This window comes from Pseudochaenichthys georgianus, chromosome 3, assembly GCF_902827115.2.
Source record: "Pseudochaenichthys georgianus chromosome 3, fPseGeo1.2, whole genome shotgun sequence".
NCBI lineage: Eukaryota > Metazoa > Chordata > Actinopteri > Perciformes > Channichthyidae > Pseudochaenichthys > Pseudochaenichthys georgianus.
The window spans coordinates 2,116,110-2,142,051 of NC_047505.1; the positions used below are offsets into that span (position 1 = coordinate 2,116,110).

A 25,942-nucleotide genomic window follows, 5' to 3' on the forward strand; every position below is an offset into this window, starting at 1 on the left:
AATTCCCACCCTGCTAGCTTCACAAGTTCACATTCAGTCACAAATAATAAAATAAAATAAAAATGTGGCTTAGTGCAGAATTCTAGCCTTAAGACTAACTAGACTAGTAATAATGCAATGAACAACAGCAGCTTAACATAACATGAATAAACAAAGTATTATATTTCCATCTTACCAGAGTAACACAATTCAATAGTAATCAGCAGCAAACCGCCTCTTTTTGTTATTCTACAGTATTGTTGTTTTATAGTTATTTGTTAATTTAACCCAATTTGTGTTCTTTGAAATTGAAAAGGATATCGCATTGTGTTTGTTACTTTCGTTGCAGTTGTATGTGTCTTAAGTGTAATTTGGCTTGGCTTTCTATTTGTGGACATGCTTTTATTTTGAAGGAGAGGTAGCGCTGTTGACAGGAAGTTGTTGTTGCTTTGGAAACAACGTGACGGAGAAAAGTCATATCTACATATAAAGACGGAGAAAGTAAACGATAACGTTTATGGTTAAGTGTTAGCACTCCCCGAAGAGGCACAAGCTCTTACGTTGATATTAGAGATTTCAATAAATTCAATTTGAAAAAAAAACGGGGGGAAAAATAAAGAAACAAACAATCGTATTAGATTGGTCGTGTTGAACGTAGCTCTGTTCTTTCCACCACGCGGAACCTCCTTCTTGCAAACATTGCATCTGGCTGTTACACTGCCTTCGCTTTCAATTTCATAATACTTCCAAACTCCTGACATTTTCTCTGTCCCGACTCCCGAGTCACCAGCTGAACGTAGCCTCTCGTTAGCTTACTGCTACTATTAGACACCGCGCCCACTCTGTTGCCAGATTTGAGAGAAATAAGCAACCAGGTCTGAAAACAAGCCCAAAAGAAGCAACACATACATGATGTTGTGTAATTTTAAACCAAAACTAAGGCCTCAGGATGACTTTAAGACGTGAACATGGTCATTTTTGTTTTGTAACATTAAATAAAATATTTTTTTTAAGGATTCCCGATCCCCGATCTTTTTCTCCCGATTCCGATCTTTTAAAAATCACGTGATTGGCTCGGATCCCCGATCACGTGATCGGGACATCTCTAATCGAAAGATAATATTTCTCTCCCCAATGACTTCAATACATCATTCTTCCGAAATATGGTCCCATGGGTCGGAAGCAGGCCCGGACTGGCCATCCGGAGGACCGGGAGGTCTCCCGATGGCCTGGCCTGTTAAGTGGCCTGAGGAATCTTTTTTTTTATTGTGAACGCAACGCTGCGCAAATGTGGGTCTGACTCTGCCTCTGAGGGTGACTGGCTGTCAACATGATGTGGCCTGCCGACATGGCCACTTTCATACATATCATACACTAATGCCCTCGATGTGTGTCATTCAAGCTCGGGAGGGTGTGTGTGGCGCGAGCTAGCGAGAGAGAAAGCGTGCACACCGGTTACGTGTATTGTTGTTGTTAGCATCTGGTGCTAGCTAGCTGGGCTAACGGATATAATGAGCTGTCAACAAGGTGGAGGAGAGTCCTCTCCTGTCAGACTGAGAGACTGATAACTACAGCTCAGGTGAGGTAAAGGACTCTGAGTGTTTGGATAGATTAGGTTTAGGCTGGTTCAGGAGCACAGACACACTCACAACTATAAATGAACCAAAAACAAATAAATAAACAAGTTCCAATGTTTTTTTCATATTGGATATGGTATGTTATTGGTTATGGCCATGTTCCTATGATTTTATGATTATTTAAATGTATACAGTTCTGTTTCATATGGGTTTAGTCTCTCTTATTTCTATTTATTTAACCCATGTCCATATGTTTATTCTGGGGTAGTAGATTTAAAGTTTAGGGCTATCACTATGGGCAGCAATGCTGTAAATATTGACAAATAAATCCAGTAAAATGGCACAAAAGAAAACTGGTAGTGGCCTGGCTGGGTGTATAATTCCCGACCCTGGTCGGAAGTAGATGGGCGGGACTTCGCCTCTCTATTGGAAACTGACGCTGCTGGCTGGTCCGTGAATGTCTGTCGAATATCCAACCTAAAACTAACTTCACCACGGTAGTATTTCAATGTTATGCTACTTAATACTTCTACTTCACTACAGTTCAGAGGTAAATGGTGTACTTTTCCTCCACTACATGTATTTAATACCTTTAGTTACTTTACAGATCTGGGTGAATGATGTGAAATGTAATAAAGTCTTAAATCAGACTTTAGTTCCACCTGGACTAAATCCACAAGCTACCCTGCAGTATACAAAGTCATTCAAACTATCATGATGGGAGTTTAGGGGGGGTGGGGGTGGGGGGGTAGACAATTTACTAGCAGTAGACATTAAGGGTAAATAATGTCTACCTCCGGGCCGGTGGACTTGTATTATCACTGGCCCCACCATTGTAACCACTGGCCCGGAGCAACAACAAAAAAATCGACTAATAATGAAGAAAATTAACACATTTGTTGCAATAGTAATGTATGCACTAACTACATTACTACTTGTACTACAACATTTTAATCATCAGTTCTTCCTCATTTCCCTCAATTGTTCGTATTTGGTTTATTAAAATAATGATATTGTGGTCATTGTTAAAAAATGTCTGCTATTATTATTATTATTGGTACGCACTATATGCACTTTCTGCCTTCCTGTCAGGCTATGTAATTGATTTGATTAGAACCTGAAACTTCATTATCCTAAACTGCTGGTACATTTCACCAATACCTTTATATTGTCTACTCTTCACTTACTTGTCAGCATCGGTCGGCATTGATGTACAGAGCCGACAGAAGACCTTGTTTATATTGGCATCATATTGAGAGGTGCAGCCAGTGACGCGTCCTAAAACCAGGAAGTAAGCTGCTGGTTCCCTCGACAAGGGTTTTGGAAAATAGCTGGAAATAAGGTCTGTGGAAAACAAACCTGTTTGATAAATGCACGTTTTGTTCAGCCGGATAATCTACACATGTCTACCCTACTTTTATAATTTTCTAATCATAAATCTAATCGATAGATTATAAAAGGGTTTTAGGACGCGTCACTGCACCACTCTATAGAAGCCAACTCCATCGATCAAGCTCACGGGAGCCTGCTCCCGCTGCGCTGCGCAGCAAACAGCTGTTTGCTTTTCACCGAACAACAACGACAACCGACTCACGAAACGCTATGTTGTAGCGTTGATAAACGAAACAATTTAACTAAATTGCTAGTCAAAATACCAATACCACAGGACAATTTTTTTAAAGCAATATTTTTAGTGGCCCGAGCGGGCAAGTGGAAAGTACGTTATGCTGGCCCGGGGTGTCTAAATAGTGCTTCCGGGCCAGCGGGCCATTTAATATCGGTTACCGGCCGGTGTTCCGGTTTAACTGGTTCCCCGATCAACTGGTTGACAGATGTGGAGGCGTGGCCTTCGACTGAAATACACATTTTGATCGCTTCTTCTGTCGTCTACATACATCTTTTGGTATATTTGGCTGGATAGGAACACTTTGATGCACATTCAGTACCAGTGTGTGAGGTTGTGGTTACGATGGCGATATCCGGACGCAAACAGCGAGGACTACAAAAAGAAAAACGAGTTGACTGGGGATGTCTGTTCAAAACATTGCGAGCTCCAATAAATCATTTAAACCAGCTATTGTTGAAAGACTTATTACTGAATATCGTTCTTAATGTGATACCAAGTCCATCTGAGACCTGTGTACACCTTCAGACAGCCTCTCAGTGAAGCGCACGTTGTTTACTCACAGTTTGAAAGCAGCGTGGAGAAGTTTTCAGCTGTGATAAACTGTGATCCTCTCAGGTAAACTGTGTTACATCTTCTGTGGCTATCTACCAGCGATCATGTTGAATATGAAAGACACACACATACATCCCTTATAAAAACGGCATTCTGCAGCACTCATCCAGATCACATGTGACTGTTAACTCGTTTTGCAAAGATAGCAGCAGAAATGTCATTGCTGCAAGTGCAGGGATATTTAGACTTTAAAATGCTGATGGATCATTAATCTTGGTCTCGGCAAACAATATTAGGAATCTTCTATTCCAACTACATAATATTCAGTGTCCATCGACATGAAAATAACAAAAAAGTTCATGCTGGACTCAAACCCGAGTCCCAACAGCAAAAATCACTCCAGCCCTGCACGTTATGAGTGCGCCACGGATCAACACGACATATCGAACCACCACACTACAATATTTTAGATTAACCTTGTTAAAAAGTTCTAGAAAAATGCAACCCGACCATCATTTATAATGTGAGCGAATGCATGTACACTTTAAGCCATAATATACATATTATAATATAGTATACTGACTGAGGTCTGTATCAAGCCTCATTAAGACCCACCGAGATCAGATATCCAGTTTATACAAGTATAAACGGGTATCAAATCGACATCATATTAATAACGATATATGATACAAATGTAAGACTGACAACACGAATAGTTTGTAAAGGATTTATTGACGTTAGAATTATTAACAAAGCACTTATATACTAATAAAGGGCTGGCTTATCTAAAGCCAGTTGAGTAGCACTTGAAATGTTTTGGCTCTATGAAACCTGATGTACTTTATGATTCTGTTTTCTTCAAGTTTGTATCTTCTTGGTCTTATGCACTTATTGTAAGTCGCTTTAGATAAACGTGTCAGGTAAATGCAATGTCATGTAATGTAATTGACGTGAGTGTTTTGAACACTGTTATTTTATTCTGGATTCTCTGAGAAGTATCGTGTTGATCCGTGGCGCACTCATAACGTGCAGGGATGGAGTGACTTTCGCTGTTGGGACTCGGGTTTGAGTCCAGCATGAACTTTTTTGTTATTTTCATGTCGATGGACACTGCATATTATGTAGTTGGAATAGAAGATTCCTAATATTGTTTGCCGAGACCAAGATTAATGACCCATCAGCATTTTAAAGTCTAATATCCCTGCACTTGCAGCAATGACATTTCTGCTGCTATCTTTGCAAAACGAGTTAACAGTCACATGTGATCTGGATGAGTGCTGCAGAATGCCGTTTTTATAAGGGATGTATGTGTGTGTCTTTCATATTCAACATGATCGCTGGTAGATAGCCACAGAAGATGTAACACAGTTTACCTGAGAGGATCACAGTTTATCACAGCTGAAAACTTCTCCACGCTGCTTTCAAACTGTGAGTAAACAACGTGCGCTTCACTGAGAGGCTGTCTGAAGGTGTACACAGGTCTCAGATGGACTTGGTATCACATTAAGAACGATATTCAGTAATAAGTCTTTCAACAATAGCTGGTTTAAATGATTTATTGGAGCTCGCAATGTTTTGAACAGACATCCCCAGTCAACTCGTTTTTCTTTTTGTAGTCCTCGCTGTTTGCGTCCGGATATCGCCATCGTAACCACAACCTCACACACTGGTACTGAATGTGCATCAAAGTGTTCCTATCCAGCCAAATATACCAAAAGATTTATGTAGACGACAGAAGAAGCGATCGAAATGTGTATTTCAGTCGAAGGCCACGCCTCCACATCTGTCAACCAGTTGATCGGGGAACCAGTTAAACCGGAACACCGGCCCATCGGGATTCGTCCCGATGGGCAGTCCGCCCCTGCCCCTGGCCGAAATGTCCTTACAATTAAGTCCGAGTTCGACATTGTAATTCATGTCCTGCCAACACTGGTAGGGCAGAAGGCGACACGCCCGTTCTAAGCCGTGTCCCTCACTCCTCACATCCCAAGCTGCATCCCCAACAAGTTTATTATGTTGTTGCATCGTTTCAGATGAGATGTTTCAGTTGTGCTCTTGATAAGCCATTACAAATGTAAAACAGTAAAAACACGTTCAGTTTCCTTTTGCTTTTTGTGTCTCCTGTTCACCAAAACATACCCACCTGTGAAGGAAAAAGAAAGTAACCCAAAAGTAATCTAATCTAACTTTTTTAAGACACGTAACTGTATTCGGATTACTTTCCGAGCCATGTAACATTTACAAAGTAACCCTCCCAACCCTGAGTATGACTCATGAGGAAACAGCAGGTTGAGTACATGGCATTATGAATATCAGCAGAGACAGTATACAGTTATATGTACAGACTGTAGTTTGTCACTCACTCTCCAGGATCCTCTGCAGGTTGCCTTCAAAGTCCAGAGCCCATTGGTTCAGAGAGCAGGTCGCGAGCGTCACTTTCCGTCCCATGCTCCCGACGTTTAAGGCACGTGAGCAAATTAACGATCTGGGATACTACGTTAAGTCTGAAAAAGTGTAAATATATACACTTATTGCGATATATCCACAGAGCAGTAATACATGTAGTGACTCAACTTGTTTGTTCTGGAGTCTGCAGCCACTGAACTCCTCTTCTTCTTCGTGTCATTCCGTCATGTTTGCAGTGAGAGGCGGAGCACAGTGGCGCCCCCTGCAGGACAGAGACTCAAACCGAGAACACAGAGGAGGCTCCTTCACAAACACCAGCCCTATGGGGGGAGAACTTAGTACTCTGATCTTGTACTTGAGTAAAGTATAAGTACTCAGGTCCTGTACTTGAGTAAAAGTAGAAGTACTCAGGTCTTGAGTAAAATTACCAGAGTGTAGGAATACTCTGTTACAAGTAAAATGTTACTCAAGAAAAGTACAAAAGTATTATCATCCAAATAGTTAAACTAACAAAAGTAAAAGTAGTCATTGTGCAGATTGGTCCATTTCAGAATAATATATATATATATGTTTTATAATTATTGATAATTAAAGTGTTATAAGATAAGATAGAACTTTATTGATCCGAATTTGGCAAATGTTTGTGTTGCAGCAGCATAAAAAGACATGGCATTGTACAATAACAATTAAAAGACAAGAATTAAACAGGAAAGTAGAAATGTACATGTTGAATTACAAATTAACAATAACAAGATATAATGCAAGGTATTATATTTACATACGTTTATGACGGATGGAATATTAAATATTAAACTGAATGTAAAAGTGAAGTGAAGAGAACCACTATGGAGCAGAGAGTTCTCTTCCAGCCAGAGGTCATTTGATATAGAGAGTTATTGCAGTGGGCAGGAATGTGTTCCTGTATCGGTCCTTGTGACAGAGCTGCAGCAGTCTGTTGGAGAAGGAGCTCCGTTGACTGTCCAGCTGCAGGTGGAGAGGGGGCGGGGGTTATCTGCCTGTCCAGCTGCAGGTGGAGAGGGGGCGGGGGGTTATCTGCCTGTCCAGCTGCAGGTGGAGGGGGGGGGGGTTATCTGCCTGTCCAGCTGCAGGTGGAGAGGGGGTGGGGGGTTATCTGCCTGTCCAGCTGCAGGGGGGGTTATCTGCCTGTCCAGCTGCAGGTGGAGAGGGGGAGCGGGTTATCTGCCTGTCCAGCTGCAGGTGGAGAGGGGGCGGGGGGTTATATGTCCAGCTGCAGGTGGAGAGGGGGCGGGGGGTTATCTGCCTGTCCAGCTGCAGGTGGAGTGGGGGAGGGGGTTATCTGCCTGTCCAGCTGCAGGTGGAGAGGGGGCGGGGGGGTTATATGTCCAGCTGCAGGTGGAGAGGGGGCGGGGGGTTATCTGCCTGTCCAGCTGCAGGTGGAGAGGGGGCGGGGGGTTATCTGCCTGTCCAGCTGCAGGGGGGGTTATCTGCCTGTCCAGCTGCAGGTGGAGAGGGGGCGGGGGGTTATATGTCCAGCTGCAGGTGGAGAGGGGGCGGGGGGTTATCTGCCTGTCCAGCTGCAGGTGGAGAGGGGGCGGGGGGTTATCTGCCTGTCCAGCTGCAGGGGGGGTTATCTGCCTGTCCAGCTGCAGGTGGAGAGGGGGAGGGGGTTATCTGCCTGTCCAGCTGCAGGGGGGGTTATCTGTCTGTCCAGCTGCAGGTGGAGAGTGACGGGGGGTTATCTGCCTGTCCAGCTGCAGGTGGAGAGGGGGGGGGGGGTTATCTGTCTGTCCAGCTGCAGGTGGAGAGGGGCGGGGGGTTATCTGCCTGTCCAGCTGCAGGTGGAGAGGGGGCAGGGGGTTATCTGTCTGTCCAGCTGCAGGTGGAGAGGGGGCGGGGGTTATCTGCCTGTCCAGCTGCAGGTGGAGAGGGGGTGGGGGGTTATCTGCCTGTCCAGCTGCAGGGGGGGTTATCTGCCTGTCCAGCTGCAGGTGGAGTGGGGGAGCGGGTTATCTGCCTGTCCAGCTGCAGGTGGAGAGGGGGCGGGGGGTTATATGTCCAGCTGCAGGTGGAGAGGGGGCGGGGGGTTATCTGCCTGTCCAGCTGCAGGGGGGGTTATCTGCCTGTCCAGCTGCAGGTGGAGAGGGGGCGGGGGGTTATCTGTCTGTCCAGCTGCAGGTGGAGAGGGCGGGGGGTTATCTGCCTGTCCAGCTGCAGGTGGAGAGGGGGCGGGGGGTTATATGTCCAGCTGCAGGTGGAGAGGGGGCGGGGGGTTATCTGCCTGTCCAGCTGCAGGTGGATAGGGGGCGGGGGGTTATCTGTCTGTCCAGCTGCAGGTGGAGAGGGGGCAGGGGGTTATCTGCCTGTCCAGCTGCAGGTGGAGAGGGGGCGGGGGGTTATCTGCCTGTCCAGCTGCAGGTGGAGAGGGGGAGGGGGTTATCTGCCTGTCCAGCTGCAGGTGGAGAGGGGGAGGGGGTTATCTGCCTGTCCAGCTGCAGGTGGAGAGGGGGCGGGGGGTTATCTGCCTGTCCAGCTGCAGGTGGAGAGGGGGCGGGGGGTTATCTGCCTGTCCAGCTGCAGGGGGGGTTATCTGCCTGTCCAGCTGCAGGTGAAGAGGGGGCGGGGGGTTATCTGTCTGTCCAGCTGCAGGTGGAGAGGGGGCGAGGGGTTATCTGCCTGTCCAGCTGCAGGTGGAGAGGGGGCGGGGGGTTATATGTCCAGCTGCAGGTGGAGAGGGGGCGGGGGGTTATCTGCCTGTCCAGCTGCAGGGGGGGTTATCTGCCTGTCCAGCTGCAGGTGGAGAGGGGGCGGGGGTTATCTGTCTGTCCAGCTGCAGGTGGAGAGGGGGCGGGGGGTTATCTGCCTGTCCAGCTGCAGGTGGAGAGGGGGCGGGGGGTTATCTGCCTGTCCAGCTGCAGGTGGAGAGGGGGCGGGGGTTATCTGTCTGTCCAGCTGCAGGGGGGGTTATCTGTCTGTCCAGCTGCAGGTGGAGAGGGCGGGGGGTTATCTGCCTGTCCAGCTGCAGGGGGGGTTATCTGTCTGTCCAACTGCAGGTGGAGAGGGGGCGGGGGTTATCTGTCTGTCCAGCTGCAGGTGGAGAGGGGGCGGGGGGTTATCTGCCTGTCCAGCTGCAGGTGGAGAGGGGGCGGGGGTTATCTGCCTGTCCAGCTGCAGGTGGAGAGGGGGCGGGGGGTTATCTGCCTGTCCAGCTGCAGGTGGAGAGGGGGTGGGGGTTATCTGCCTGTCCAGCTGCAGGTGGAGAGGGGGCGGGGGTTATCTGCCTGTCCAGCTGCAGGTGGAGAGGGGGTGGGGGGTTATCTGCCTGTCCAGCTGCAGGTGGAGAGGGGGCGGGGGTTATCTGCCTGTCCAGCTGCAGGGGGGGTTATCTGCCTGTCCAGCTGCAGGTGGAGAGGGCGGGGGGTTATCTGCCTGTCCAGCTGCAGGGGGGGTTATCTGCCTGTCCAGCTGCAGGTGGAGAGGGGGGGGGGGTTATCTGCCTGTCCAGCTACAGGTGGAGAGGGGGCGGGGGGTTATATGCCTGTCCAGCTGCAGGGGGGGTTATCTGCCTGTCCAGCTGCAGGTGGAGAGGGGGCGGGGGGTTATCTGTCTGTCCAGCTGCAGGTGGAGAGGGGGCGGGGGGTTATATGTCCAGCTGCAGGTGGAGAGGGGGCGGGGGGTTATCTGCCTGTCCAGCTGCAGGGGGGGTTATCTGCCTGTCCAGCTGCAGGTGGAGAGGGGGCGGGGGTTATCTGCCTGTCCAGCTGCAGGTGGAGAGGGGGCGGGGGTTATCTGTCTGTCCAGCTGCAGGTGGAGAGGGGGCGGGGGGTTATCTGTCTGTCCAGCTGCAGGTGGAGAGGGCGGGGGTTATCTGTCTGTCCAGCTGCAGGGGGGGGTATCTGCCTGTCCAGCTGCAGGTGGAGAGGGGGCGGGGGGTTATCTGCCTGTCCAGCTGCAGGTGGAGAGGGGGCGGGGGGTTATCTGTCTGTCCAGCTGCAGGTGGAGAGGGGCGGGGGGTTATCTGTCTGTCCAGCTGCAGGTGGAGAGGGGGCGGGGGGTTATCTGTCTGTCCAGCTGCAGGTGGAGAGGGGCGGGGGGTTATCTGTCTGTCCAGCTGCAGGTGGAGAGGGGGTGGGGGGTTATCTGTCTGTCCAGCTGCAGGTGGAGAGGGGCGGGGGGTTATCTGTCTGTCCAGCTGCAGGTGGAGAGGGGGCGGGGGTTATCTGCCTGTCCAGCTGCAGGGGGGGTTATCTGCCTGTCCAGCTGCAGGTGGAGAGGGGCGGGGGGTTATCTGTCTGTCCAGCTGCAGGTGGAGAGGGGGTGGGGGGTTATCTGTCTGTCCAGCTGCAGGTGGAGAGGGGCGGGGGGGTTATCTGTCTGTCCAGCTGCAGGTGGAGAGGGGGCGGGGGTTATCTGCCTGTCCAGCTACAGGTGGAGAGGGGGCGGGGGGTTATCTGTCTGTCCAGCTGCAGGTGGAGAGGGGGCGGGGGGTTATCCATGATGGCAACAGCCTGTTCAGTGTCCTCCTCTCCCACAGCTTCAAAAGCGTCCATCCCGATGCCGAAGCTGGTAAAGGTGTAGCTAGTTTGAATGACTTTGTAGACTGCAGGGTAGCTTGTGAATCCAGGTGGAACTAACGTCTGATTTAACACTTAATTATATTTCACATCATTCATCCACATCTGTAAAGTAACTAAAGGTATGCAATACATGTAGTGGAGTAAAAGTACACTATTTACCTCTGAACTGTAGTGGAGTAGAAGTACTAAGTAGCATAAATGCTTTCAAAATTGTATTTAAGAGCAGACTTGAGTAAATCTACTTAGTTACTTTACACCACTGTATTTACCCTTTCTAAGTTTTTTGCATGGTTACATTTATTAATATTTATGTATTTATTCAAACAATCCTTCCTAAAAATATTGTCCAGTCCCTCTAGGTCAGGGATGGGCAACTTTGATGGTGGTGGGGGCCACATAATTGATGTACTGGCCACCAGGGGCCGCAGATTCACTTGGAACACACCCACACAAATTCAATGTGTTGTATGTAATTATTAACAAATATACTAAGTCTGACATCTTCATTGACATTTTACAATCTTTCAGGGAACATCCTCTAATAAGCTCACTAAACAAATATCAGTTCACAGAAATGTTATTTAATGTTTACAAGTGGCATGTTTGTATTGAACAGGTTATTTAACAGTGTGTAGTGATCAATAATTAAGGGGTCCCCAAACTTTTTACTGTGAGGGCCACATAACTTTTCCCTTCTCTGATGGGGGCCGGGGTCAGTTTGTAACAGAAAAAGTGTGACGATCGCAGGGGTGCCTAAACGTAAAAATGTATTGTTTTCTAGAAAGCCACACATAACCAAATATTAATAACCCTTTCCTGGATCTTCACAGAAAAAAAAGTCAGGAAATAAATAATAACACTATTAATGAAATAAATAACACTATTTATGAAATAAATAATAACCAAATAACCCTCTCTGGGATCTTCACAGAAAAAGTCAGGAAATAAATAACAATATTTGTGAAATAAATAATAACCAAATAACCCTCTCTGTGTTCTTCACAGAAAAAAAGTCCATTGAACATTAACTTGCTGTTGTGCCGTGCACAATCTTAACAGGTCAAAGTTTAGCTTAGTTGTCAGAGCAGAATCTCTTACTCAAATGACTCATATGAGCAGTCTCTCAAAGTTCTTGTGTTCCTTCCTTATAATCCTTTTGTAGGTTTGTAGGCTTGTAGACACCGCTGTGTCAAGCTGTATCAACTTCCCTGTGAAAACCACAAAGCAAGCAGGCTGAGATAACCGAACTAAGTGATACAGCACAATACATTTCACTACCAGTATGGTTGTGGAGATGGATTTTATCGCAGTAGATTTAATTATGATTACATTTGTTTATACTCAGAATGACTCATTCAAGTCAGAAAAGTGAGCTTATATGTATGTTCATCAGTGTGAACCGTGGGCCTGCATCTGGCTGGTGAGAAGTTGAATGTCAGGTTCCATTCTAGTCACAGCCAGTCTCAAACACTGATGCAGATGTTCATCTGTCAATCTTGATCCCATCGGAGTTTTCAGGTGTGAAAAGGTTTGCTCGCAGATATACGTGCTGCCAAAAAGTGTAAACATCTTTATTGCATGTTTTTTTATGTTAGGGTACGTGTCATTTGGGAGGGCGGCATAGAAGTCAATGAGACTGTTGGGCTTGAATGCGTCTTTCAGAACATCACAGTTCTGTAACTCGGCCAACTCAAACTGAAAAGAAGGCTGGGCTTCATCGATGTCGGCAAGAAAGGGGTTCTGGAAAAGACGGATTTCTTTTGCATTAACATGTAGTATCCGGAATCGCACACCGAACTCCGCCTTCAGCATTTCCAGTGCTTCCACACACTTTTCAGCTGGGAACGGGACCGCTGGGTTCTCTGCAGAGAGGTTTTGGGTAGCAGGGAGATGGATGAAGTTGTGCTTTTTCACTTGTTCCAAAAGCAGCGCCAGTTTCACCTCAAATGCTTTTATGTGAGAATACATGTCGCAAATGAGTTTCCCCTGGCCTTGTAGCTGCAAATTAAGGCTGTTCAGCATTTCTGTCACCCCGTTCTTCCATCTCCCGGTTCATGCGTCCTATTAGACCCCGAGACGCGCCCACCATACTAGGAGCCCCGTCAGTCGTGATGCTGGCAAGCTTTGACCAGTCTAGGTCCAACTCTTCCATGGTTTGGCATACTTTGCCGAAAATACGTTGTAGTCCCTTTGAGACTTTGGAGGGCTGCCAGCTCCTCGCACATCTCAAAGTTTGCGCTAACTCCACGAATAAAAATGAGCAGCTGTGCTGTGTCTTGCACGTCCGTGCTCTCATCCAGTGCTAATGAAAAAAAGTAACATTATTTCGTCTACTGCTGCAGCTGAGCATATACATTACCCCCGATGTCTTCAATGCGTCTGGTGATTGTACTCGCCGACAGACTCACGGTATTAAAGACATCTTTCTTCTCGGGACACACCTCTTCCGCGACAGCATTCAAACATTTCTTGACAAACTCTCCATCAGTGAAAGGTTTACCACTGCTTGCTATCAGTTGAGCAACCCGAAAGCTGGCCCGAACGGATGACTGGTTCAGCTGAGCTTGGCGTACAAATGTATTCTGCTGATCTAACAGTCCACTTTTTAGCTTTGAGAGTTTGTCTGCTCGCATTTGGCCTTGCAAGTTATCATACTTGTCTTTGTGACGGGATTCATAGTGTCGGCGCAGATTGTATTCTTTGAATACCGCCACCGCCTCTTGACAGATGAGACAAACAGCCTTTTCTTTGCATTGAACAAAAAAATAATCGTTTGACCACTGCAGGTTAAATACCCTGCATTCTGAATCAATTGTTCTCTTACCTAACCTTTTCGCCATTATTCCGTTCTATTTGACAGGGGCTAGTCTAGGATTTGCGTAGCCAGACTGAAACAAAATCATAATGCGTCTCTGGTATTGTTCAGGGGGCCGGGCCGAATGTGGAGGTGGGCCGTATCCGGCCCGCGGGCCTTAGTTTGGGGACCACTGAGTTAACATAATTCACTCATGGAACTACAGGTTGGGGGTATTGTTTCCGCACGGACATGTTGTTAACTGTACTTATTGGGTGCCCTCCTTGCTTCTTCCTCTTTGCTTCCCGGGCTTCAAGCCGGCAACATGTGGTTTTCAGCTGCTCAATAAAGCCACCTTTGCACCTTCGATGCACCGACTCCCTTCTCTCGGCACTACAGGTGGAATAAAACTATTTTAAACTATTGGAAAGCACGGAACATATGTGTGCATTGAGATTAACCATTAAGATGACATGAAGTCATGAACACTAACCCAGACATTAGTTGTCTAACTTGAACCTAAGACACTTGTAGCCAGTCTCTGCTCACGCACAATGAGGGGAGTGTCAACACAGACACCTGTCAGCCCGCACTCTGCTGTTCCTCAGCGCCATTCCCCCTCCCTCCGCTGAAATTATGAATGAAAGGCGTATAGTAATCATAGATAACACGGCAGGGTCCGTGACAGTTTGTTTTCATCTGATTTCAAATAAACAAAGTCTTGGTTTTTAGAATATTAAACTTGTTTCGCCAAATTCAGATGATAAATACAAATTTGAAGCTTGTAAAGGCATAATTACAAGAGGCAACTTAACGTCACAGCAGGCATAACAACAACCGGTGTTTCTTGTGAGGGTTTCCCCGGGAAACAAACACAATACACACAAACGCGTCACAGATTATTACGCGGTATTTGGCTGCCGAATGACATCATGTACGCAGCTCGCGACGTAACTAGGAGTCTAGTGGACGGTATCAGTACTACAAGTAAAATATATATAGCCTATATATTCTAAATTAATTACGTTGTTTATAGATTAATCTGAGGGGCGCAAAAAGAGGAGGGGGGGCCGCCATTTGCCCATCCCTGCTTTAGGCACTACAATACTATGAACTAGAAATCTGACATTATATTTGATTGAAATTATTTTGTTTACAGTAATTCACAAGCCTTTACTCATCCGGAAATTCAATAAATCAAAGATCATTATTGGGAGGTCATACCTGCCTGTTTTACACTTTGGGTTTTGTGAGCACAGAAATTAACACTTTTTCAATTACATTTGTTGAAAAGTTTAATTTTGCCACTAATTGACTTCAGTCAGTGTGGTAACTGATTCATGGATTATTTAATAAACACTGCATTTCAAATTAAAAGTAATTAAAGCTGCCAACTAAATTGAAGTAAAGTGGTATTGTTCCTGTGAAATTAGCAGAAGCAGAAGAAACACACACGTAAATGACACAGTTTTTAAAATGGTGTAAATGTTCTTACTTACTTTCAACCCTTGACAAGCTTGTCACTTTTTTAGTTGACAGTTGACACTTTCTTTAACTCTAATAAAAACACCATTTCGTAAATGTTCTTTTTTAAATTAATGTCATCAATGGCAAATTGAAACAGCTGCAGGACCCTGATGGAAGTCTTCTGTCTTCATTGATTAAACGGTTTCCGTGTTCTCACCTGCAAGAAGTGAAGAAGTGAAGAAGTGAAGAAATGAAGTTGAATGTTTAGCTCTGTTTTTGATCTCTAAACAAGGTCTCCACCGACTCTTCAGTTGATCAACACTCCACGTTGTTCACCAGCTGGTCTCGTTGCTGTTGTGAGTGCTGAACAGGTGAAGAAGTACAGTAGGTTTTTCATATGAAAGCAGCCTTTTGGTGCTAAAACGGAGTAGAATCTCAACATCTTCCATCCATGTATTGTAAATCAAATCAGTAGAAACACCATAATGAACATGAGTCTGTAATTCAACTGGTTTAATACTTTTCAAGTGACAGTAGATTTAAAAAAAGAAAGACAAAGCATTAACAAAGACACATTGAAAGGACTAAGATCACAATGCTAAAGCGTTTAGTAATGGACTTTATTGTTCTACAAAACATGCACTTGGTGTAGAAAGGGAACAAATCCGTTACAAATCTAAAAGGAGGTCAGAGCCATAGATTAGAGCTGACACAAGGATCATTGGAAGGATCCATCCTTCTCCAACCATTTCCACTAGAAAGCTCTTCGACTTGGCACTTTGCGTATCACTTCAATAACAAGCTGAAGTCATCACCAGTGAATCCATCAGGTTGTTTCTCCAATTCTGTTTCTTAGATGGCCATGACATTTCGTACCAATGTTTTCCTAATAACCTTGTTTTCCTCTGACTTCTCGGGCGGGCCACATTTGCACTTATTCAGTAAAAAAGCTCAAAGTCTGCTAAATGACACAAAACTTGGTTTGGACATTCAAAGTGGTCAGTTCACGTCTCATACTAACGAACTATGGTGGTCTTCTCTCGTGTCACCAACATGTTAACATTAGTGATCAAAGTAAATTGTCAACTATTGGAGGGGGTGCAATGAAATGTAATATAGGCATTCATGTTCAAACTGTTATAAAGAAGGTCGCATTCTGTCTTTCCAGCACCATCGTCATGTCAATACTATTGTTTATTGCCAGATATCTGCTAATGAATGGCATTCCCAGCTGACCTTTCAGTCAAGACATTATAAGCATGCTAAACTTAGATGGTAAAAATGGACATGAATACAGGTTAACATTGTTATTGTAGGCTTTTCATAGCATACTGATATTATCAATAAGCTCACCGATGTGCTCGTAGTCCTTGACTCTAGCCTTTGTTTGCTTTTAGCTATTTGAGTAATTTAACTAAAGGAAAGGTAACATGTTTGACTCGGGTCTGGGGCCTTGATGACAGTAGCTTCTTCACCATGTGCTCGTGAAACAGATACCCAGGCACACTGCTACCAACAGTACCAGAGACAGACAACCAGTGTGAAAGTTTAAACATGTTACTTCCACCATACTGTATAAAGAATGTAGGTCACTTGTACAAAGCAGGCACTAGAAAATAATTCAAATGAACTTTTCTTACTTTTAATTTTGTTAAAAATAAATTCTGTTTAAAATGTGTTTATCTGTTGCTTTGAATAACAATGTGTGTTTTCTTTAAGGACTTGATGCTTTATGTTTCAGGTCTGTGTTTCTAAATCATGAGTGAGCAACCTGACCTTATTCAATCTGAATTAGCTTCATGAAACAGCCTAATCACTTCGTTTAGCAATGTGCTCCTCTCATAATGAAACACCTCTCCGTTGGATGCTATAGTTTATTTATGTCTGTACTTTGAACACGTTCCCATAATCCCTCTCGTCACCCCTTTCTCTCTCTCTCTCTCTCTCTCTCTCTCTCTCTCTCTCTCTCTCTCTCTCTCTCTCTGTCACACACACACACACACACACACACACACACACACACACACAATCACACATATCCCATATGAAATAAATAGCAATATTTAAAAAACCCACACAAAAAAAATCTACACACAATACGCAACGAACATCACGTAAACAACCAACACAATGCTTAGCCCTGTCATGATATAAAATAACGCTAAACCAAAAACTGAAGGATTCCAGCATTAACAGAATCCAGATAGAGGCATTTCACAGGGGTGTATGCTGTGTGTTCCCAGACGTCACATTGCTGTGGTCTAATCTCCACCGTCATATTACAATCTTAAACCCTTGTGACAGAATCAAAAGGCAGCAGTCAAAGGATAACTCCTATGAGCCAGTGGGTAAGAAAAACATGATCCAACCTTTATTTTGCAGGCAGCCCGTCAGTCATCTTCCTCCCAACATACCTCACCTCTAACGTGAAACAAAAGGAATGGCTAAGTCATATTAAATAACTATTGTTATAGAAAGGCAGTATAAAGTCAAGCAGCCAGTGACAGTCTCCTTCAGACCGTCACACAGACAGCTTTACGGTAGGCAGGAGGGAACGTTAAGGTAACGACGGTGACACCAGAAAAAAATGACACTAAGAATAATTTATGTTGGAACGCTACACAAAATGTAGGCAGATGTATTACACCCCTACCAGGGTTCAGTCTCCTGCCTCAAAAATTATGAACTTGAAAAGCAGATTTAATCATCATTACTACAGCTATGGAAAGACTTCTAATAATACGATGCCCCCTTGTGAACGATGACATTATTGAAGAAAAATGCAGGTTTATTAACATTTGGCTCTTAATTTCATACTTTTGGGAATGTTTAAAATGTATGTTTTCAAATTTGACTTGACTAAAATCATTCATGAGACGTGGGAACCTGGCAACACCTTCAATTTAGAGCAGTGTTTCTCAAAGTGGGGGGTGCAGAGGCATGACAGCAAGAGACCAGGAGGAAAAATTGTTATGACAAAAAAAAAAATATATATTATTATTATTTATTCGAAAATAATATGCTACAAGTACGTCTGGGTCTCTGTTTGATTCAAGCTCGGCTGTGTGTGTGTGGAACGAGCCATGTTTTGTGTGTGCGTGCGTGAGCGAGAGAGAGAGCGCACCGGTACCGGAGATCGTTGTTGTTAGCTTCTGGTGCTAGCGAGCTACGCTAACGGTTATAAGGAGCTTTTTCAAGGTGGAGGAGAGTCCTAACTTTAGTCTAAGTTATCTCAGTGGTTCTCAAACGGTTTGGTCACGATTAATGAAAACAATAATTTGGTATAAAAAAACAAGAGAATAAATTAAAAACAGGTATGAAATACTATATGACAGTAAAACAAGAATACAGTTTAAAAGGGGAATGATTTGTAAAATATCCATAATGAAAAATAAAATCTGTTCACAGTTGTGTTTCATATGGGTGTTGAGAGAAGTATCCATAGATCTCTTCATGTTGCTCTCAAAGTGCACCAGATTGATGCTTTTAACTTCAATATTTAAAAAAAAATCTTCCCGGGGGAGCATGCCCCCGGACCCCCCTAGAGGAGGTTAGGTCCACCATCCACTTTTAAAAATAGCACTCTACCCCTGCTTACACCTATATGCCGTGAGCTGATTATCGAGCCTTTATGGTAAGAGTCGCGGGTACACTGAGTTTGCGTGGGGAGTGTTGCAGTAGAACATTCCACTGTAGCGACCGGTACATTAATGGGAAACCCTAAATGTTTGAGCACCCTCTATGAAACGTCAAGCTACCCCACAGCACCCCCAAAAGAAACCTCTGGCGCCGCCACTGAGACTGCAATCCCGTTTTGAAGAAATGTGTGGTGCAAAACAGGCTCATTGCACCCACTAATGATGTGATAAGAAGACACACTTTTTTGTCAAATATCAGCCTTTTCTTTCTTTTCATTTTTTTGCACAGATTGCAAAGTGGCAAAGTATTATAACTTATTGTTCGAGCAAAGGGATTGCACAATTGTATTATGTTTTTGTTTTTTGAGCACACAGACTTATGGAGCATTGTTTTATTATCACTCTTCTAGCAAAGTGATTTTTCTTTTTCCAAAAGGGGGGCCTGACAAAAAAAGTTTGAGAACCACTGATTTAGAGGATCACCCAGGTGTTTACACTTGTGTTTTTACAAGACAACACTTATCCCAACCACATGGTTTGGAACCGAAAATACGGCCACCTGATTGTTGCGTTTAATTCCTTATTAAAGACAAAAACTGTGTGCACACAACTGTAGTAGGGCTGGGGCCTAAAGCTGAGACCTGGTTCCATACTGCTTATCAAACATGAGATCCATCCCAACCCAGGACCTGAAGCTATGATCTCAATGCATCATGGGTGCATTAACACCTGTACTCAGTTCTCTCCACTTACTGTATGATTGGATGTTCACTCTGCAATGGGTGTTCAAATACGACCCTCGTGAAAGATCACCACTGAAACAGTCAAATAGGTTCAGATCAATTTCAGTCAGGTTTGTTAAGTCAAGATCACTTTAGGTAAAACCTTTACTGTGCTTCTTCATTTTTTAACCTGGGGGGTTGTTTGGCTCTCCTGACCATCTGTCATCTCGAGTTTCTTGTTTAACATTCTTAAGAGCAATGTGGTTGTGTTCGAAGTTCTCTTAATATCAACTTGGTCAGATAAATTGTATGATATAAAGGGTTTGCAAAAATGTAAATGAGATCCAAGGTCTTAGAGAGTAGAATCATCCCATAAGACCATCAGTCTCCTAGACTAGCAACTCAGCTTCCATTGGCTCCCTACATCATAGGGTGCTTGAATGGTCCATGTGCCCTTCAGGGTGGTTCAGATATTTCTGTTAAATGCTCACGTGCTTCTCTGGTGTGACTTTTGGGAGAAAGAAAAAATGTAATCTAACCATGATGTGTTTGTAGCCCAATGGGACAATTCAATGATTCTATGTTGACACTGTGTCACATATCATTTAGGCAAACTCTTTTCAAGTTGTGCTCTGGTGTTGCACCTGTATCATTTCCGCCCTTGCCCTTCAGAGATTCTGTGAACGCAAATGTTTGAACACGGTTCAGTTTTCCATTTCAGTGTTTAGTGTTTTGTAGCTCTAGTAATAAATACATACAAACATTTTTGATCTGTCATTCACGGGATCATAAGTTAAGTAACTGAATATCAGTTATTGGCAGGTCCAATCCAAATGTATCATCAGTATGGGCTTTCCAAAATCCCAATCCGTTGACCTCGACAATGTTAGTTCCTCTTGCACTCTTAACCCTTGAATAACATACGAAAAAAAGGGTTGTGCAAATATAGCTCAATAGAAGCAAGTACTGGGACACACCCCAGTGGAAATCTGAAGCTCTAAAATTGAATATCCAGTTGAGAACAGGCGCCAATCAATCACAGTTTCATTCCAGGGTTCAGAACCTCAGCAAAGCCAAACATATCCAGGAACTGTAAAGTAACATCAGTTATCAGCAAATTCAGAGGTATTGATCCAGACGTGGACAGTGAAATGATCAAGAGTTCTTCAGACCACATGTCAGCTGGCTCACTGGGAACTTTCCAGAAGGGAATGTCAATGTATTTCCAAGGATAGCACAGTCCATGTGGTGCTATTAAGGCACCATGCAATCCCGTCCCACGTAGTATTCAATGTAACACACACAGGCCCTATTGACGTTAACCATGGCAGCCATTTGGTAAATGTGTCACTCCTGGGATGAGAAACTCATGCTACAACATCAGAGAACAGTATGTCTACTTTACTGTATACGCACCATATCAAAAACGTTGGGATTTCAGGTTCCTCTCTAAAATCTATCCATATAGCTTAGTAACAAGTTACTGTGGCTTTGTTTGTAAAAGATTTAATATGCCTAAAATGATCTGTGATGTGTCATCAAATAAGTATACATATCTGTTCCACATGGCCACACGCGGGGGCGGGGTGAAAACCCCCTCCCTGAAGTCTCGACGCTGTCGATCATACAAACTATAGCGTTGATGCACACTTTAGAGTTTTCCTCAAAGTCGTTCTTTGTGTTGCACTAGGCTTCACTCATAGTAACTGACGCAAATTCTCCAAACTTCAGTGTGTTAGTGATCCAATATTAATAAGTTATAAATATGTGATGATTACTTTGATTTAAATTGAGCATTTCCTTTACAAAAATTCCCATTTCTTTGTATACACTACAGGTGGCAGGTGTCTTGGTGAGGGACCAGTTTTTGCGAGAGTGAGAAATGATTTGAGCAAAAACATGTAGTATAAATCCAGTAACAGAAAAATCCTGCTAATTGCTCTTCAAGGCTTTCCCCGCATTTATGGGTGACTTTGGAAACAGCTGGAAGCAATTAAACCTGGTTAGGCAATATATAATAAAACCTAAGTTGTTTAAATCATACTTAGGGCCCTCAGTCCTTCATTTAGAGTTTCTCATCCTGGAGGTGGAAAACACATCCCTGGTGTACTGTGGAATTGTGGGAACTGCGGTCATGTCAGGAAGCTCAGTATTCTCAAGTACTCGCTGCTTTCAGCATTGTCTGTTAGCTAGTGTTAGTCCCACAGAAACCTCTCCTGTGAGGAGACCGACTATAAAACTAATACAAGGAGGAACAGTGTGCGCCTGCATGCATGTAGGTATATGTATCGTGTCTGCATCATTTGGAATGTCCACATCTTCCTGTGCGTGTCACTGTCCAGGGTAGGTGGGGTAGTGTACCGGGGAGTGTGTGTGTATGTGTGGCTGGGACTGTGCATGTGTGTTGGCCAGCGGCAGCGTCGCATGGCGGTCGGGGGGCAGGCGGGAGGACAGCAGGTCGTCCTCTGAAGCATCTCCTGGAGACAGAGCGGAAACACAGCTGTGACTGCAGCTCCAGGCACACACACAGGTGTACGTGTGTGTTCTCACTTTGGACAGAATCAGCCTGTTTCTCCCTGCCTAGTGTGTTTGCTAAGCCAAACATGTCTGGACTCCAGTTCTTTACTTCTCACTTGACATTCCCAACTTTAGGAAGAAACTCCATCAAAAACTGTAGAAGTGTTATTTAACACTGAGATATGCTTTTTGCTTTAATTTATCATTATGCAGTAAATGTATGGAGGTTATTCCCTATCTTTATTCTACAGCGTGTTCTTTCAATTTGAGAGCATCATTTATTGATTTCAGGTTCAGATTTTGTATTTCTTTCAGTCAAACCCTGTTCTTGCGCTTCGATTTGCTCTGCTTCTGCTCAAACTGTACGCTTGCACTCAGATATATTAACCTTGGAAAGTATCTAGATATCCCTGCCCTAATGCCAAAGTAACTGGCAACTGAATATGTTTTGCCGTTTGATGTCTATGTCTGGACCGTTGCGTAAAAAGGAGGGTTTCTGCCCCGTTACTTCTCCTCTGTTTTCTTGTCCCAGTTTTCTTATCAGTTTTCTGCATGCAGTTTGCTTTTCAGCCCAACTGTATACAGTTAAATCAACAGACTTCTTTCTGCAGATGTGAGCGTCCTTAACAACGGTCAATAAGTCTTTGCCGCACATTAGGCGCATTCACACCAGGGTATTTTCCCTCGTACTTTTCCAGTTTAGTTCCGTTAGTACCCCTTATGTCGCATTCACGCCAAAGAGAGTACTTAGTGCCGGGAACTTTTACCCCCATTGTTAGTGCCTACTGAGAGGTGGTACTCTCCTGGGGGGAAAAAGTGCCCCAGTTCTGATTGGCTGGGCGAATTGCAAACCACGCCCCGTAAAACTCTGAAATGTTTTGTAGAGCCGCCATTTTATTATCCTCGCATTAGCATTATTAGCATTCGTCCAGCGCACAAACGCAGAGAGACTAACTTATGGCAACACAAAATAAAACATGGGAGCGGTGGAGATGAGGAGGTGTCGGCGTTCTGGCGATTTACTCGGAAGGCTTCAGTAGAAGCTGCTGGGAGTCCCAGCAGCTTCTACTGAAGCCTTCCCAACTCCGGGGACTTCCAGCCGGGGACTTCGGGTGGCAGTATACGCCGTGGAGTGGTTTGCGGCCTGCCAGTAAACCCAAAGCAGAAGAAGAAGAAGTGACGTCAGCGGCTCATTTGCGTAATCTTCCCTCAGGAAAAAGTACTCCGGCGTGAACGCGATCGGCTCTTAGTTCCATAGGGGAACTAAGTGCTGGGAACTAAGTACGGCAAAGTACTTGGTGTGAACGTGGCTATTATCCCTTACATGTTTCCATCTTAAGCTTTGTTAGTTAGTTCGTTTCGTAATGGACGTAATGTAACAGTTGTAACGGTTGTAGCTTTTCTCAGAGGCGGAGGGATACTGACTTGTTGTGAAAGGTAACTACAATTCTACCCGTGGTATACGCTCATTATATCAAGCTAAGAACCAATCAGATTGCTTGATTTGACTTGTCCGTTTTATAAACCTGGTTAAAGAGTAATCACCCTTACGGGACGCTCTAATATATAAAGCGAACACGCCAGCAAGGAGACGACACTTCACCTGGCCTCCTATTGGTTGAGGGATTTTGAAATGGTTTTTGCACAGAAAAAATGAGTGCGAGGAGAAGGTTTTAAACTGGAAAACAGGAAGTCTGTGCCAGCAGCAATATATCTGAGTGCAAGCGTACAGTTTGAGCAGAAGCAGAGAAAAATCTAAGCGCAAGCACAGGGTTTGACTGAAAGAAATACAACATCTGAACGTGTAATCAATAAATGATGCTCTCAAATTGAAAGAACACGCTCTTGAATAAAGATAGGGAATAACCTCCATATAAATGTTGATGTAGCTTTTAGATAGATAGATAGATAGATAGATAGATAGATAGATAGATAGACAAAACCGTGGAAAACAACATTTCGTGTTGCCAACTAGTTCCAATGAAAGTGGCATTAGCTCCAGAAGTTTCTAAAGGTTCCCAGATTACGTCATGCTAATTTTAAACATGCGCATTCATTTGCAAAATATCTTTACTACTTTATACAACTACGTTTTAGTAAGAAAGCCCTCTACTCCAGCCTAATGGGGCCAGCGGGTGAGTTGGGAGGCACGACATTAGGTAAACGCACAACAAATAGAAAAGCTGTCATTTGTTGCACTTACAAGAAGTATGCAAAGTATACAATCAAATGTCTATTTAAGAAAAATAATCAATAAAAAACATTAGTGAAGGCCTGTGTGCGGCGTACCGCTGCAAGGATCCATGCCTGCCTGGTTTCCAGTGATGTGGTGCCAGTAGACGGAGCGGGGCAGGATGGCTGTGGGGGTGCAGGGGTAGGAGCCCGGCTCTGAACCCACAGACAGCAACTGAGAGGCAAAACACACACATTGAAGAAACTGGACTGTAGATTAGTTATTTCTATTCAAGTAGCAGAATATCGACAACATATTAGTATGCATTTTGTTTCACTGCGCTACTGAAGGATATTCACAGTAAGCTTCGTCATGTGTTTTGCTAGTACAGAAAGCTGGATGGATGGGGCTGAACTCCAGGTGGAACGACATGGACAAGTCACGTCATGACCCAGATGAACACATCAGCAACATGGCACTGTGTTATCATACTGGGAATCGTGTGTTACCTTTGACTGTGCACTACTGAGGAACTTAATATGCTCATGAAAAATTAGTTTAAAACATGTACTCACTATTTGGAATGTAATCCTTCTGACTAAAGCTGCTGTAAACTGTTATGGACCTTCGGAGCTTCTTCTGTTTTGCCACTTGGGGGCAGCAAGCAAACTATCACTTAATAGCATCTCCTATTAAAGAAGAAATGTTATTAGCAAACAGTTGTTGTTTTTTAATACTTAAGATACAGAGCAACATTAGCATTTATTTAGAGTTATATATTTAAAGGCAGTGGGGCAAAGTAACTAAGTAGATTTACTCGGTGTTCAGAACTATGCTCCAAATATCTGGAACAAACTCCCAGAAACCTGCAGGTCGACTGCAACTCTGACTACTTTTAAATCCAGCAAGAAGACTTTTCTCTCTTTGCTTTTAATTGAACTATTCATATCTCACACTGCACTGTAACTTTTATTCATGTCCTTTATACCTGTGTTATGTTTAATTTATTATCTTTGCTTTTTAATGACAGTTTTTAAAAATGCCCTTTTATAATGTGTTTCCGCTGCACTATTTCTTAATGCTTTTAATGTCTTTCATTTTTTTAAAGCACTTTGAATTTCCTTGTGTTGAAAGGTGCTATAAAAATAAACTTGACGTGCCTTACTCAGGGACTTTACTTTAGTACAATCGTTAAGGGACTTGTACTTAGCTGGACTATCTTAATTTGATGCTTCTTTGTACTTCTACCCCACAACAATTCAGAGGTACTTACTTCTACTCCACTACATGTATTAATACCTTTAGTTACTTCTCAGATGTGGATGAATGATGTGAAATCTAATCAAGTGTTGAATCAGACTTTAGTTCCACCTGGAGTAAATCCACCAGCTACCCTGCAGTCTACAAAGTACTTCAGACTAGCTGCTCCTTCACCAGCTACCATGCAGTCTACAAAGTACTTCAGACTAGCTGCACCTTCACCAGCTACCCTGCAGTCTACAAAGTACTTCAGACTAGCTGCACCTCCACCAGCTACCTGCAGTCTACAAAGTACTTCAGACTAGCTGCACCTCCACCAGCTACCTGCAGTCTACAAAGTACTTCAGACTAGCTGCACCTCCACCAGCTACCCTGCAGTCTACAAAGTCCTTCAGACTAGCTGCACCTCCACCAGCTACCCTGCAGTCTACAAAGTACTTCAGACTAGCTGCACCTCCACCAGCTACCTGCAGTCTACAAAGTACTTCAGACTAGCTGCACCTCCACCAGCTACCTGCAGTCTACAAAGTACTTCAGACTAGCTGCACCTCCACCAGCTACCCTGCAGTCTACAAAGTCCTTCAGACTAGCTGCACCTCCACCAGCTACCCTGCAGTCTACAAAGTACTTCAGACTAGCTGCACCTCCACCAGCTACCCTGCAGTCTACAAAGT

At 44.3% G+C, this 25,942-nt stretch overlaps 3 protein-coding genes across 5 annotated transcripts in view; all 3 read right to left on the bottom strand.

Moving 5' to 3' along the window:
- Positions 1-6,361, bottom strand: part of nadsyn1 (NAD synthetase 1) — a 60,851-nt gene extending 54,490 nt beyond the window's left edge. For all 3 annotated transcript variants that reach the window (XM_034079590.1, XM_034079578.1, XM_034079582.1), the window contains exon 1: positions 6,099-6,361. In XM_034079590.1, coding sequence (XP_033935481.1) covers positions 6,099-6,183 — 85 coding nt within the window. In that variant the 5' untranslated portion in view covers positions 6,184-6,361. The remainder of the gene's footprint in view (positions 1-6,098) is intronic.
- A 1,054-nt stretch (positions 6,362-7,415) lies between these two features.
- LOC139432937 (uncharacterized) lies at positions 7,416-12,849 on the bottom strand. The gene is made up of 7 exons (XM_071201751.1): positions 12,729-12,849; positions 9,132-9,329; positions 8,875-8,991; positions 8,605-8,763; positions 8,324-8,450; positions 8,098-8,182; positions 7,416-7,766 (listed from the first exon to the last, which is right to left on the bottom strand). The coding sequence occupies exons 1-7, from the start codon at positions 12,847-12,849 to the stop codon at positions 7,416-7,418; spliced, it is 1,158 nt and encodes a 385-aa protein (XP_071057852.1).
- Positions 12,850-15,456: 2,607 nt separating this feature from the next.
- Positions 15,457-25,942, bottom strand: part of dok4 (docking protein 4) — a 47,736-nt gene continuing 37,250 nt past the window's right edge. The window contains exons 7-8 of the mRNA XM_034103921.2: positions 24,125-24,242; positions 15,457-21,795 (exon numbers count right to left, since the gene is read on the bottom strand). Of these exons, the coding sequence (XP_033959812.1) occupies positions 21,650-21,795; positions 24,125-24,242 (264 nt within the window). The 3' untranslated portion in view covers positions 15,457-21,649. The remainder of the gene's footprint in view (positions 21,796-24,124; positions 24,243-25,942) is intronic.

Excerpts from the sequence above, each read along its gene's own strand:
- LOC139432937 (XM_071201751.1), bottom strand. The coding sequence starts at position 12,849 with ATGGAAGAGTTGGACCTAGACTGGTCAAAGCTTGCCAGCATCACGACT. Across the intron at positions 8,764-8,874 it reads CCCCCCCTGCAGCTGGACAG|CTGGACAGACAGATAACCCC; the intron begins GCAGATAACCCC and ends CTCCACCTGCAG. Across the intron at positions 8,183-8,323 it reads CTCCACCTGCAGCTGGACAG|CTGGACATATAACCCCCCGC; the intron begins GCAGATAACCCC and ends CTCCACCTGCAG.